The sequence below is a fragment of the Bombina bombina genome, chromosome 7 (assembly GCF_027579735.1).
Source record: "Bombina bombina isolate aBomBom1 chromosome 7, aBomBom1.pri, whole genome shotgun sequence".
Classification (NCBI taxonomy): domain Eukaryota; kingdom Metazoa; phylum Chordata; class Amphibia; order Anura; family Bombinatoridae; genus Bombina; species Bombina bombina.
This window is the reverse complement of record NC_069505.1, coordinates 575,852,768-575,867,934: the sequence shown is the minus strand read 5'-3', so window position 1 is coordinate 575,867,934 and position 15,167 is coordinate 575,852,768. Positions and strand designations below refer to the sequence as shown.

The following is a 15,167-nucleotide window of genomic DNA, read 5'->3' as shown; positions in this document are numbered from 1 at the left end:
GCACAATCATACTTGAATAATGCCACGGTGCTCTGCTAATACCATAACAATACTCTCCAAAAAGCAGGCAGCTCACTGGTCTTTGCAGTAAAACTAGAATTTATTACATCAGTTTAAAAAACAAACGTTTCGGCACTGCATTGTGCCTTTGTCAATGTTATACAACAAAAAGTACAAGGACAGAGTGCACCCAAGCACCCCGGATCAGTTAACATACATTTAAAACAAACCCCCTTAAATAGAGAATAGAGAATATCCCCACTTAGCCTTTACCGCCATTCCTATTGCATGCTCGTTCAATCACCTAATCCCTGCGTCACGCTGACACGCTAGCTGTGCCTAGCGTGATGACGCATAGCACGGCGTTGTCATGACAACGTCCAAGGCATTACGTCGACGAATGAGCCAGATACCAGGAGAACACCAGGGACCAATCTGCGCATATTCAGAACAACAAAGTTTCTTGAAGCGCAGCGGTTGCTATGGGCAACCAACGTAAACCAGCCACCTAATCAGGCAAGAGCCGCTCTGGGTGTCCCATAGTATGTGGCTACGGCAGAGGCAATAAGGATGTGTAATCTTATCTGATTTTCATACCACACAACAAACATAATAAAAATAATAAAAATACAAAGTCACTGACTTTGTATTTTTATTATGTTTGTTGTGTGGTATGAAAATCTGATAAGATTACACATCCTTATTGCCTCCGCCGTAGCCACATACTATGGGACACCCAGAGCGGCTCTTGCCTGATATCTGGCTCATTCGTCGACGTAATGCCTTGGACGTTGTCATGACAACGCCGTGCTATGCGTCATCACGCTAGGCACGGCTAGCGTGTCAGCGTGACGCAGGGATTAGGTGATTGAACGAGCATGCAATAGGAATGGCGGTAAAGGCTAAGTGGGGATATTCTCTATTTAAGGGGGTTTGTTTTAAATGTATGTTAACTGATCCGGGGTGCTTGGGTGCACTCTGTCCTTGTACTTTTTGTTGTATAACATTGACAAAGGCACAATGCAGTGCCGAAACGTTTGTTTTTTAAACTGATGTAATAAATTCTAGTTTTACTGCAAAGACCAGTGAGCTGCCTGCTTTTTGGAGAGTATATATATATATATATATATATATATATATATATATATATATATATATATATATATATATATAATCATATATATAATCATATATACAGGGTGGTTTTTTTTATATATATATATATATATATATATATATATATATATACAGGGTGGTTTTATATATATATATATATATATATATATATATATATATATATATATATATATATATATATAAAATCATATATACAGGGTGGTTTTATATATATATATATATATATATATATATATATATATATATATATATATATATATATATATATATATATATATATATATATATATATATAGTATTGGAATGAAGAAAAACGAGGAACTGCAGGCTCTGTTTTCCAAAGTGGTTAGTTTAATGAACAGTTTAGTGAGATACACAGTCACAGTGTGCAGGGCTGGATCTGACATCATATATACAGGGTGGTTTTATATATATATATATATATATATATATATATATATATATATATATATATATATATATATATATATATATATAAAATCATATATACAGGGTGGTTATATATATATATATATATATATATATATATATATATATATATATATATATATATATATATATATATATATATATATATATATAAAATCATATATACAGGGTGGTTTTATATATATATATATATATATATAAAATCATATATACAGGGAGGTTTTATATATATATATATATATATATATATAAAATCATATATACAGGGTGGTTATATATATATATATATATATATAATCATATATACAGGGTGGTTTTATATATATATATATATATATTTATAAATCATATATACAGGGTGGTTTTTTATATATATATATATATATATATATATATATATATATATATATATATATATATATATATATATAAAATCATATATACAGGGTGGTTATATATATATAATCATATATACAGGGTGGTTATATATATATATATATATATATATATATATATATATATATAATCATATATACAGGGTGGTTTTATATATATATATATATATATATATATAATCATATATACAGGGTGGTTTTATATATATATATATATATATATATAATCATATATACAGGGAGGTTTTATATATATATATATATATATATATATAATCATATATACAGGGTGGTTATATATATATATATATAATCATATATACAGGGTGGTTTTTTATATATATATATATATATATATATAAAAATCATATATACGGGTGGTTTTATATATATATACAGGTATACCCCGCTCATACAGCGGGTTAGGGACCGGAGCCCCGCTGTAAAGTGAAAACCGCCTTAAAGTGAAACAAGGCAGTTTTAGCTTTCTTTTCACTTGCCAGTGTGTTTAAAAACTTGAAAACATGTTTGAACTAACACATATTAGGGGTGCAATAGTGCTGCATTTAGTTTAACACTAGCACAGCACAGTATTCAATTATTATTCAATAAATACTGTACCAATAAAATAGTGACAATTACTGTAGTAAAATTTGCCAGACTATAGCACTGAGACACAGATTGCACTGTAATGCTGTAGACAGAGTGAACTAAGCATAATACAATGGTGCCAGTCACTTTTCTCACAATTTACCGATGATTATAGCACTGTTTTAAAATCCTTGGAGGCTGAACTTCAGCTCCACAAAGCGCTGTATTAGCGAAGCGCTGTAAAGTGAAGCGCTGTAAAGTGAGGTATACCTGTGTATATATGTATATATATATATATATATACCTAAAGACCATCAGATATATGTAGAAATATGTGAAGAACATTGTAATATTGGTGGCTGCACATATATGCCACGTTATTGGCTCACCCAATGCAAACAGCTAGCTCCCAGTAGTGCATTGCTTCTTCAACAAAGCATACCAAGAGAATAAAGCAAGTTAGATAATACAAGTAAATTGGAAAGTTGTTTAAAATTGCATTCTCTATCTGAATCATGAAAGAGAAAATGTGGGTTTCATGTCCCTTTAACATAGAGCTGTTTGATATGTATGATAGAATTTATTCGCATTTATTGTTGCTTTAAAACGACTATAGAAAAATTCTGCGAAAGAGCTTTCAGTAAGGTCTGTGAGAGTTAATTACAAAAAAATAAGATCATTTGCCAAGCGCTGGCACGGATACAGCTTGTGATACAATAGCGTGTGTGTGTACGTGTGTGTGTGCTTGTGTGTGTGTGACTGGCTGTGTGAGTATACACAGCTTTTACAAGAAGATGAAAGTGAAAGCAAATCTGATGCTGCAGCCCACAGGAAGATTTAGACAAAACGAACAGACAGCAACTAAGGGTAGAGAGAAGAGAGAGACATAAGAGAGACAGAGAGAATTAAAAATGTGTTAGAAAGAAAAAGATTGAGAGTAAAGTGGAACGAATAACAAACAAGGCAAGGAACCTATAAAAAAAGAAGCACAGGGGTAGGAGATTAATAAAATATTAAAAGCTGAGAGATCAGGACAGCATCCAGGTAAAGAAAACGTTACAGACTACAAAAGGCTGCACCCCAATTTAACCGCCATGTTGCCAACGCTCTCAGTATCTCAGCTCCCACAGGGGGGGTTCAGCTTTGAAAACTGTCTAAGGTAAGTGATTGCCACGTCTATCTCTCTAGGGTTATTAAAGGAACTCTGTGTAACCCCCCATTTGGGGCAATAAATAACAGGGTGTTGCAGAAAAGTACTGTTCATTTTTTTCAGGTGTTGGCAAAGTTGGCAACTGTAGATTCCTATCAACACCAAGTATGAAGTAGTATTGCTAGTAACATTGGTACCCAAGAAGTATAAAGTCTAATTACTGTGTGGTATGAGAGTCCTAACATGTTAAGTATTTGCACGTTACCCTTGTGGATTATTTGTACATGTGAGATAAGTGTGTTAGTAGTAAGTATACTATTGCCCCAGGTAAGTATAGCGTATTAAGATATACCCTAGGACTTCGTCTGTTACCTTTCAACCTTAACGCAGCAATATTAGATTTCACAGGGTCACACGCGCAAGTATATTTGCACGGCTACACACACAATTCATATATACACAAATTCTCACACACCGGTGGTGGGTCTAGAACTTAATACTTGGGGGGGCTAACATAATAAATGTAGCCCTTTGCAGCATAATGGGGGTGCTACACTTGCATTTGGAACTGGAAGTGTATAGCACCCTCATAGAACCGCCACTACACTACACACAGTTGTATCTGCAAAATCAAAAATAGTGACACACATATACACATACAGAGACACAAAGTCAAACAGGTCACAAACGCATACACACATTGCTACCACCAAAGTGTGATATTATTTACAAGGTCAGCCAAAATCACACATACACGGTTGTGCTCTCTCGAACTTGCAAAGAGTCACAGACACACAGGATCACAAATATATCTGCAGTACCACATACACACATGCACACACAGATCCCCATAGAGAGTCAAACAAATTCTGGAACTGGGCCCTAACCCATTAGAATGTCTATGGAAAGCCATCTTAATGTGTTTGAAAACCCCAAAAACTTTTCAAAGACTCTTGACAACTTTTATATCAAGGGGACATCAGAAAAACTATTTTTGCAGAACTTTTAAATTGAATTTTGGACTTTTGTAATTCAGCAACTTTGACCTTCTGAAAATTCCCTTTGTTTCCACAACTTTTTTTCAGCGTTAAAGTTTTTCTGTGCTAGGTTCAAATGTTAAACATTAATGGTTCCTGGTTTAATAAAAATATTAAAAAATATAACTCAAATCATACTAATAAAATATAAAACGTGTATATAATGTAAATACAAAAATACATTTAGGATAAACATTCACGGTTTGGAAGTTTTAAATCATATTAATTATAAAATTACTCATAATGATATTAAATAGTTAAGTGTACAAACCTCATTGATTAATATTTATGGCTAAGTAAAAAAATAACCGGAAATGAAACACATTAGGCTGTTGCCATAAATAGTGAATCAACTGTCAACCATGTTTCCTTTTTGCTTTAATCGCGTATATTTGATATATGTGGTCTTTAAAAACCTTACAATTTTCACATGATTTCTCTGCTATGTAGTTTATGTAATTTGCAATTTTTTTTACATTATTTCAAATGGACTAGAGAGATTTGAAAATGATGCACAAAGAAATTCTGATGCACGAGAATGCATATGTAATGCTATGTGTTGGTGTGACATTTTTCTTGTTACACACATGTACGAGGTACCACGGGGAGCACAGCTGTAATCTGAGAAAGAGTCCAGATTACTCTAAGGTTAAGCAACAAAAAAAAACAAAAAAAAACCACTCCCACTGTAGTGCCACTCACTTATATATAGATATAAAGTATCCACTTCACAAAATACACATTTTCACAAAAAAAGGATATACTCCTATTTGGGCCATTTTCAGTAGATCTGGCTCTTGAATTTTACTCAATTTTTTTTATCAAAACTGTATCTACAAAACGTAGACATTAATGGTGGTTTTCTATAGATAAACATGGGATACGTTTTTCAAAAGGATTCTGATCAAAATATTTTGCTATGGTTCAAATACAAAGGGATAGATTTATTAATCTGCGGATGCTCTTTAACTCATCCGCCACCTCTGAGGTGGGGGACTGCAGTCATCCCGATCTGATACGATAGGGATGATTGACACCTCCTGCTAGCGGCCAATTGGTCGTGAATGTGCAGGGGGCGGCATTGCACAACCATTTCACCAGAACTGTTTGTGCAATGTTAAATACAATCGGCTAGATTATGAGTTTTGCGTTATGAGTGAAAAAGCAGCGTAATGGCTCTTTTTCACTACCGCTGGTATTACGAGTTTTGCAGGTATAGCTGTCCTGCAGACTTTTTTGGCCGTAACGCAACATAACTACCGCAGCTTTCAAAAAGTCCTTTTTCAATGGGACTTCCACAGCGCCGGTATTACGAGTTTGCCTGTCCGGCCAAAAAGTGAGCGGTACAGCCTATAACTACAACATCCGTACCGTAAACTGAAAGTAAACAGAACTAAAGTGCTAAAAAGTACACTAACACCCATAAACTACCTATTAACCCCTAAACCGAGGCATTCCCGCATTGCAAACACTAAAATAAAATTATTAACCCTTAATCTGTGGCTCCCGACATCGCCGCCACTATAATAAACATATTAACCCCTAAACCGCCATACTCCTGCATCACAAACACTAGTTAAATATTATTAACCCCTAATCTGCTGTCCCTAACATTGCCGCAACCTGCATTACTGTTATTAACCCCTAATCTGCTGCCCCCAAAATCGCTGCCACTATACTAAAGTTATTAACCCCTAAACCTAACCCTAAGTCTAACCCTAAACCTAACACCCACTAACTTTAACATAATTAACATAAATCTAAATAAAAATTACAATTAATACCTAAATAATTCCTATTTAAAACTAAATACATACTTACCTGTAAAATAAAACCTAACCTAGTTACAATATAACTAATAGTTATATTGTAGCTATCTTAGGTTTTATTTTTATTTCACATCTAAATTTGAATTTATTTTAACTAGGTAGAATAGTTACTAAATAGTTATTAACTATTTACTAACTACCTAGGTAAAATAAATACAAATGTAACTGTAAAATAAAACCTAACCTGTCTTACACTAACACCTAACCTTACACTACAATTAAATAAATTATATTAATTAAATACAATTAACTAAATTACAAAAACAAACAAACACTAAATTACACAAAATAAAAAAGAAATTATCAAATATTTAAACTAATTACACCTAATCTAATAGCCCTATCAAAATAAAAAAGCCCCCCAAAATAAAATAAAAAAAACCTAGCCTAAACTAAACTGCCAATGGCCCTTAAAAGGGCCTTTTGCGGAGCATTGCCCCAAATAAATCAGTTATTTTACTGTAAAAAAAATACAAACAACCCCCAACAGTAAAACTCACCACCCACACAACCAAACCCCCCAAATAAAATCCTATCTAAAAAAAAACTAAGCTCCCCATTGCCCTGAAAAGGGCATTTGGATGGGCATTGCCCTTAAAAGGGCATTTAGCTCTATTTCAGCCCAAACCCTAAGCTAAAAATAAATCCCACCCAATAAACCCTTAAAAAAAACTAACACTAACCCCCGAAGATTTTGAAGACCCGACATCCATCCTCAACGAAGCTGGGAGAAGTCTTCATCCAAGCGGCAAGAAGTCCTCAACGAAGCCGGGAGAAGTCTTCATCCAAGCGGCAAGAAGTGGTCCTCCAGACGGGCAGAAGTCTTCATCCAGACGGCATCTTCTATCTTCATCATTCCGACGCGAAGCGGCTCCACCTTCAAGACATCCGGCACGGAGCATCCTCTTCTGTCGACGGCTCTTCAAGAATGAAGGTTCCTTTAAGGGACGTCATCCAAGATGGCATCCCTTGAATTCAGCTCACACAAACACACACATGAACGCCACAACAGGTCATACACATGCACAAAACATAAACATGCACACAACAGCTCACACAAATACACACATGTACACTGCAGCTCACACAAACACACACATGCACACAACAGCTCACACAAACACACAAATGCACACAACAGCTCACACAAACACACATGCACACCACAACAGGTCATACACATGCACACAACAGTTGGCACAAACACACACATGCACACAACAGCTCACACAAACACACACATGTACACTGCAGCTCACACAAACACACACAACAGCTCAAACAAACACACAAATGCCCACAACAGCTCACACAAACACACACATGCACACAACAGCTCACACAAACACACACATGCACAAAGCAGGTCATACACATGCACACAACAGCTCACACAAACACACACATGCCCACAACAGCTCACACAAACACACACATGCACACAACAGCTCACACAAACACACACATGCACACAGCAGGTCATACACATGCACACAACAGCTCACACAAACGCACACATGCACACAACAGCTCACACAAACACACATGCACACACACATGCACACCATAACAGGTCATACACATGCACACAATAGCTGGCACAAAAACACCCATGCACACAGCAGCTCACACAAACACACACATGCACACAACAGCTCACACAAACACACATGCACACCACAACAGGTCATACACATGCACACAACAGCTGGCACAAACACACACATGCACACAACAGCTTACACAAACACACACATGCACACATCAGCTCACACAAACACACACAACAGCTCACACAAACACACACATGCACACAGCAGCTCACACAAACACACATACACACCACAACAGGTCATACACATGCACACAACAGCTGGCACAAACACACACATGCACACAACAGCTTACACAAACACACACATGCACACATCAGCTCACACAAACACACACAACAGCTCACACAAACACACACATGCACACAGCAGGTCATACACATGCACACAACAGCTCACACAAACACACACATGCACACAGCAGCTCACACAAACACACATACACACCACAACAGGTCATACACATGCACACAACAGCTGGCACAAACACACACATGCACACAACAGCTTACACAAACACACACATGCACACATCAGCTCACACAAACACACACAATAGCTCACACAAACACATACACGCACACAGCAGCTCACACAAACACACATGCACACAGCAGGTTACACAAACACACATATGCACACAATAGCTCACGCAAACACATACACGCACACAACAGCTCACACATACACACACATGCACACAACTGCTGGCACAAAAACACCCATGCACACAGCAGCTCACACAAACACACACATGCACACAACAGCTCACACAAACACACATACACACCACAACAGGTCATACACATGCACACAACAGCTGGCACAAACACACACATGCACACAACAGCTTACACAAACACACACATGCACACATCAGCTCACACAAACACACACAACAGCTCACACAAACACACACATGCACACAGCAGGTCATACACATGCACACAACAGCTTACACAAACACACACACATGCACACATCAGCTCACACAAACACACACAACAGCTCACACAAACACACACATGCACACAGCAGCTCACACAAACACACACATGCACACAACAGCTCACACAAACACACACATGCACACAACAGCTCACACAAACACACATGCACACCACAACAGGTCATACACATGCACACAACAGCTGGCACAAACATAAACATGCACACAACAGCTCACACAAACACACACACATGTACACTGCAGCTCACACAAACACACACATGCACACAACAGCTCACACAAACACACAAATGCCCACAACAGCTCACACAAACACACACATGCACATAGCAGTTCACACTAACACACTCATGTACACAGCAGCTTACACAAACACACATATGCACACAATAGCTCACACAAACACATACACGCACACAGCAGCTCACACAAACACACACATGCACACAGCAGGTTACACAAACACACATATGCACACAATAGCTCACGCAAACACATACACGCACACAACAGCTCACACATACACACACATGCACACAACTGCTGGCACAAAAACACACATGAACACAGCAGCTCACACAAACACACACATGCATGCCACAACAGGTCATACACATGCACACAACAGCTGGCACAAACATAAACATGCACACAACAGCTCACACAAATACACACATGTACACTGCAGCTCACACAAACACACACATGCACACAACAGCTCACACAAACACACATGCACACCACAACAGGTCATACACATGCAATCAACAGTTGGTACAAACACACACATGCACACAACAGCTCACACAAACACACACACATGTACACTGCAGCTCACACAAAGACACACAACAGCTCAAACAAACACACAAATGCCCACAACAGCTCACACAAACACACACATGCACACAACAGCTCACACAAACATACACATGCACACAGCAGGTCATACACATGCACACAACAGCTCACACAAACACACACATGCCCACAACAGCTCACACAAACACACACATGCACACAACAGCTCACACAAACACACATGCACACCACAACAGGTCATACACATGCACACAACAGCTGGCACAAAAACACACATGCACACAGCAGCTCACACAAACACACACATTCACACAGCAGCTCACGTAAACACACACATGCACACAACAGCTCACACAAACACACACATGCACACAACAGCTCACACAAACACACATGCACACCACAACAGGTAATACACATGCACACAACAGCTGGCACAAACACACACATGCACACAACAGCTTACACAAACACACACATGCACACATCAGCTCACACAAACACACACAACAGCTCACACAAACACACACATGCACACAACAGCTCACACAAACACACACATGCACACAGCAGGTCATTCACATGCACACAACAGCTCACACAAACACACACATGCCCACAACAGCTCACACAAACACACATGCACACCACAACAGGTCATACACATGCACACAACAGCTGGCACAAAAACACACATGCACACAGCAGCTCACACAAACACACACATGCACACAGCAGCTCACACAAACACACACATGCACACAACAGCTCACACAAACACACACATGCACACAACATCTCACACAAACACACATGCACACCACAACAGGTCATACACATGCACACAACAGCTGGCACAAACACACACATGTACACTGCAGCTCACACAAACACACACATGCACACAACAGCTCACACAAACACACAAATGCCCACAACAGCTCACACAAACACACAGCAGTTCACACTAACACACTCATGTACACAGCAGCTTACACAAACACACATATGCACACAATAGCTCACACAAACACATACACGCACACAGCAGCTCACACAAACACACACATGCACACAGCAGGTTACACAAACACACATATGCACACAATAGCTCACGCAAACACATACATGCACACAACAGCTCACACATACACACACATGCACACAACAGCTCACACAAACACACACATGCACACAACAGCTGACACAAACACACATGCATACCACAACAGGTCATACAGATGCACACAACAGCTGGCACAAAAACACACATGAACACAGCAGCTCATGCACACAATAGCTCACACAAACACTTACATGCACACAATAGCTCACATAAACATATACATGCACACAATAGCTCACACAAACACACATGCACACAACAGCTTACACAGACTCACACATGCACACATCAGCTCACACAAACACACACATGAACACAGCAGCTCACACACACATGCACACAGCAGCTCAACCAAACACACAGCAGCTCACACAAACACACACATGAACACAGAAGCTCACACACACATACATACAGCAGCTCACACAAACACACACATGAACACAGCAGCTCACACAAACACACACATGCACACAACAACTCACACAAACACACATGCACACAACAGCTTACACAAATACACACACACATGCACACAGCAGCTCACACAAACACACATATGCACACAGCAGCTCATGCACACACATATACACAGCAGTTCACACACACACATGAACACAGCAGCTCACACAAACACACACATGCACACAACAGCTCACACAAACACATACACGCACACAGCAACTCTTTTACACACACACATGCACACAGCAGCTCACACAAACACACACATGCACACGACAGCTCACACAAACACACATGCACACAACAGCTCACACAAGCACACATCAGCTCACACAAACACACACATGCACACCATAGCTCACACAAAAACAAATCACACAAACACACATGCACACAACAGTTTACACAAATACACACACATGCACACAGCAGCTCATACACACACATATACACAGCAGCTCACACACACACAGATTCACACACAACAGCTCTGACACACACACATATGCACACAACAGCTCACACAAACACATACATGCACACATCAGCTCTTTTACACACACACATGTATACAGCAGCTCACACAAACACACACATGCACACAGCAGCTCACACAAACACACACATGCACACAGCAGCTCATACACACAGATACACACAGCAGCTCACACACACACAAACACAGCAGCTCATACACACAGATACACACAGCAGCTCACACACACACAAACACAGCAGCTCACACAAACACACACATGCACACAACAGCTCACACACATGCGCACGACAGCTCACACACATACACATGCACACAACAGCTCACAAACACATATATGCACAAAATAGCTCACACAAAAACAGCTTACATAGACACACATATGCACACAACAGCTCACACAAACACACACATGCACAAAACAGCTTACATAGACACACATATGCACACAACTGCTCACACAAACACACACATGCACAAAACAGCTTACATAGACACACATATGCACACAACTGCTCACACAAACACACACATGCACAAAACAGCTTACATAGACACACATATGCACACAACAGCTCACACAAACACACACATGCACAAAACAGCTTACATAGACACACATATGCACACAACTGCTCACACAAACACACACATATGCACACAACTGCTCACACAAACACACACAGGCACACAACTGCTCACACAAACACACACACATGCACACAACTGCTCACACAAACACACACACATGCACACAACAGCTCACACAAACACACACACATGCACACAACAGCTCACACAAACACACTCATGCACACAGGAGCTAACACAAACAAACATGTGCGCACAATAGCTCACACAAACACATACACACACAGCTGCTCACACAAACACACACACATGCACACAGCAGGTCATACAGACACATGCACACAATGGCCCCTAGTTATCAATGTCTGTCGAACCTGATCCGACAGAGCGTATCAGGTCCGACAGACATCGCTGAATATGGCGAGCAATACGCTCTCTGTATTCAGCATTGGACCAGCAGCTCACAAGAGCTGCTGGTGCAACGCCGCCCCCTGCAGACTCGCGGCCAATAGGCCGCCAGCAGGGGGGGTGTCAATCAACCCAATTGTACTCGATCGGGTTGATTTCCGGCGATGTCTGTCCGCCTGCTCAGAGCAGTCAGTCAGAGTTATGAAGCAGCGGTCTTTGTGACCGCTGCTTCATAACTGCTGTTTCTGGCGAACCTGCAGGCTCGCCAGAAACACGGGGCATCAAGCTCCATATGGAGCTTGATAAATATGCCCTAATAGCTCAACCAAACACACAGAAGCTCACACACATGCACACCATAGCTCACACAAACACACATGAACACAACAGCTTACACAAATACACACAGCATCTCACACAAACACACACATGCACACAGCAGCTCATACACACACATATACACAGCAGCTCACACAAACACATACATGCACACAGCAGCTCATACAAACACACATTAACACAGCAGCTCATACAAACACACATGCACACAGCAGCTCATACAAACACATACATGCACACAGCAGCTCACACACACACATACATGCACACAGCAGCTCACACACACACATTAACACAGCAGCTCATACAAACACACATGCACACAGCAGCTCACACACACACATACATGCACACAGCAGCTCATACAAACACATACATGCACACAGCAGCTCACACACACATTAACACAGCAGCTCATACAAACACACATACACACACAGCAGCTCACACACACACATACATGCACACAGCAGCTCACACACACACATACATGCACACAGCAGCTCATACAAACACATACATGCACACAGCAGCTCACACACACACATTAACACAGCAGCTCATACAAACACACATACACACACAGCAGCTCACACACACACATACATGCACACAGCAGCTCACACACACACACACATTAACACAGCAGCTCACACAAACACACATACACACACAACAGCTCACACAAACACATACATGCACACAGCAGCTCACATACACACATTAACACAGCAGCTCACACAAACACACACATGCACACAGCAGCTCATACACACACACATACACACACAGCAGCTCACACACACACATACATGCACACAGCAGCTCACACACACACACACATTAACACAGCAGCTCACACAAACACACATACACACACAACAGCTCACACAAACACATACATGCACACAGCAGCTCACATACACACATTAACACAGCAGCTCACACAAACACACACATGCACACAGCAGCTCATACACACACATTAACACAGCAGCTCATACAAACACACATGCACACAGCAGCTCATACACACACATTAACACAGCAGCTCATACAAACACATATACACACACAGCAGCTCACACAAACACATACATGCACACAGCAGCTCACACAAACACATACATGCACACAGCAGCTCACATACACACATTAACACAGCAGCTCACACAAACACACACATGCACACAGCAGCTCATACACACACACATACACACACAGCAGCTCACACACACACATACATGCACACAGCAGCTCACACACACACACACATTAACACAGCAGCTCACACAAACACACATACACACACAACAGCTCACACAAACACATACATGCACACAGCAGCTCACATACACACATTAACACAGCAGCTCACACAAACACACACATGCACACAGCAGCTCATACACACACATTAACACAGCAGCTCATACAAACACACATGCACACAGCAGCTCATACACACACATTAACACAGCAGCTCATACAAACACATATACACACACAGCAGCTCACACAAACACATACATGCACACAGCAGCTCACACAAACACATACATGCACACAGCAGCTCACACACACACATTAACACAGCAGCTCACACAAACACACATACACACACAACAGCTCACACAAACACATACATGCACACAGCAGCTCACACACACACATTAACACAGCAGCTCATACAAACACACATGCACACAGCAGCTCATACACACACATTAACACAGCAGCTCACACAA

The 15,167-nt window shown here is 40.2% G+C and overlaps 1 protein-coding gene across 1 annotated transcript in view; it reads left to right on the top strand.

Moving 5' to 3' along the window:
• The first annotated feature begins 3,397 nt into the window (after positions 1-3,397).
• LOC128667100 (proteasome subunit beta type-7) overlaps positions 3,398-15,167 on the top strand; it is a 74,377-nt gene continuing 62,607 nt past the window's right edge. The window contains exon 1 of the mRNA XM_053721993.1: positions 3,398-3,732. Within this exon, the coding sequence (XP_053577968.1) occupies positions 3,668-3,732 (65 nt within the window). The 5' untranslated portion in view covers positions 3,398-3,667. The remainder of the gene's footprint in view (positions 3,733-15,167) is intronic.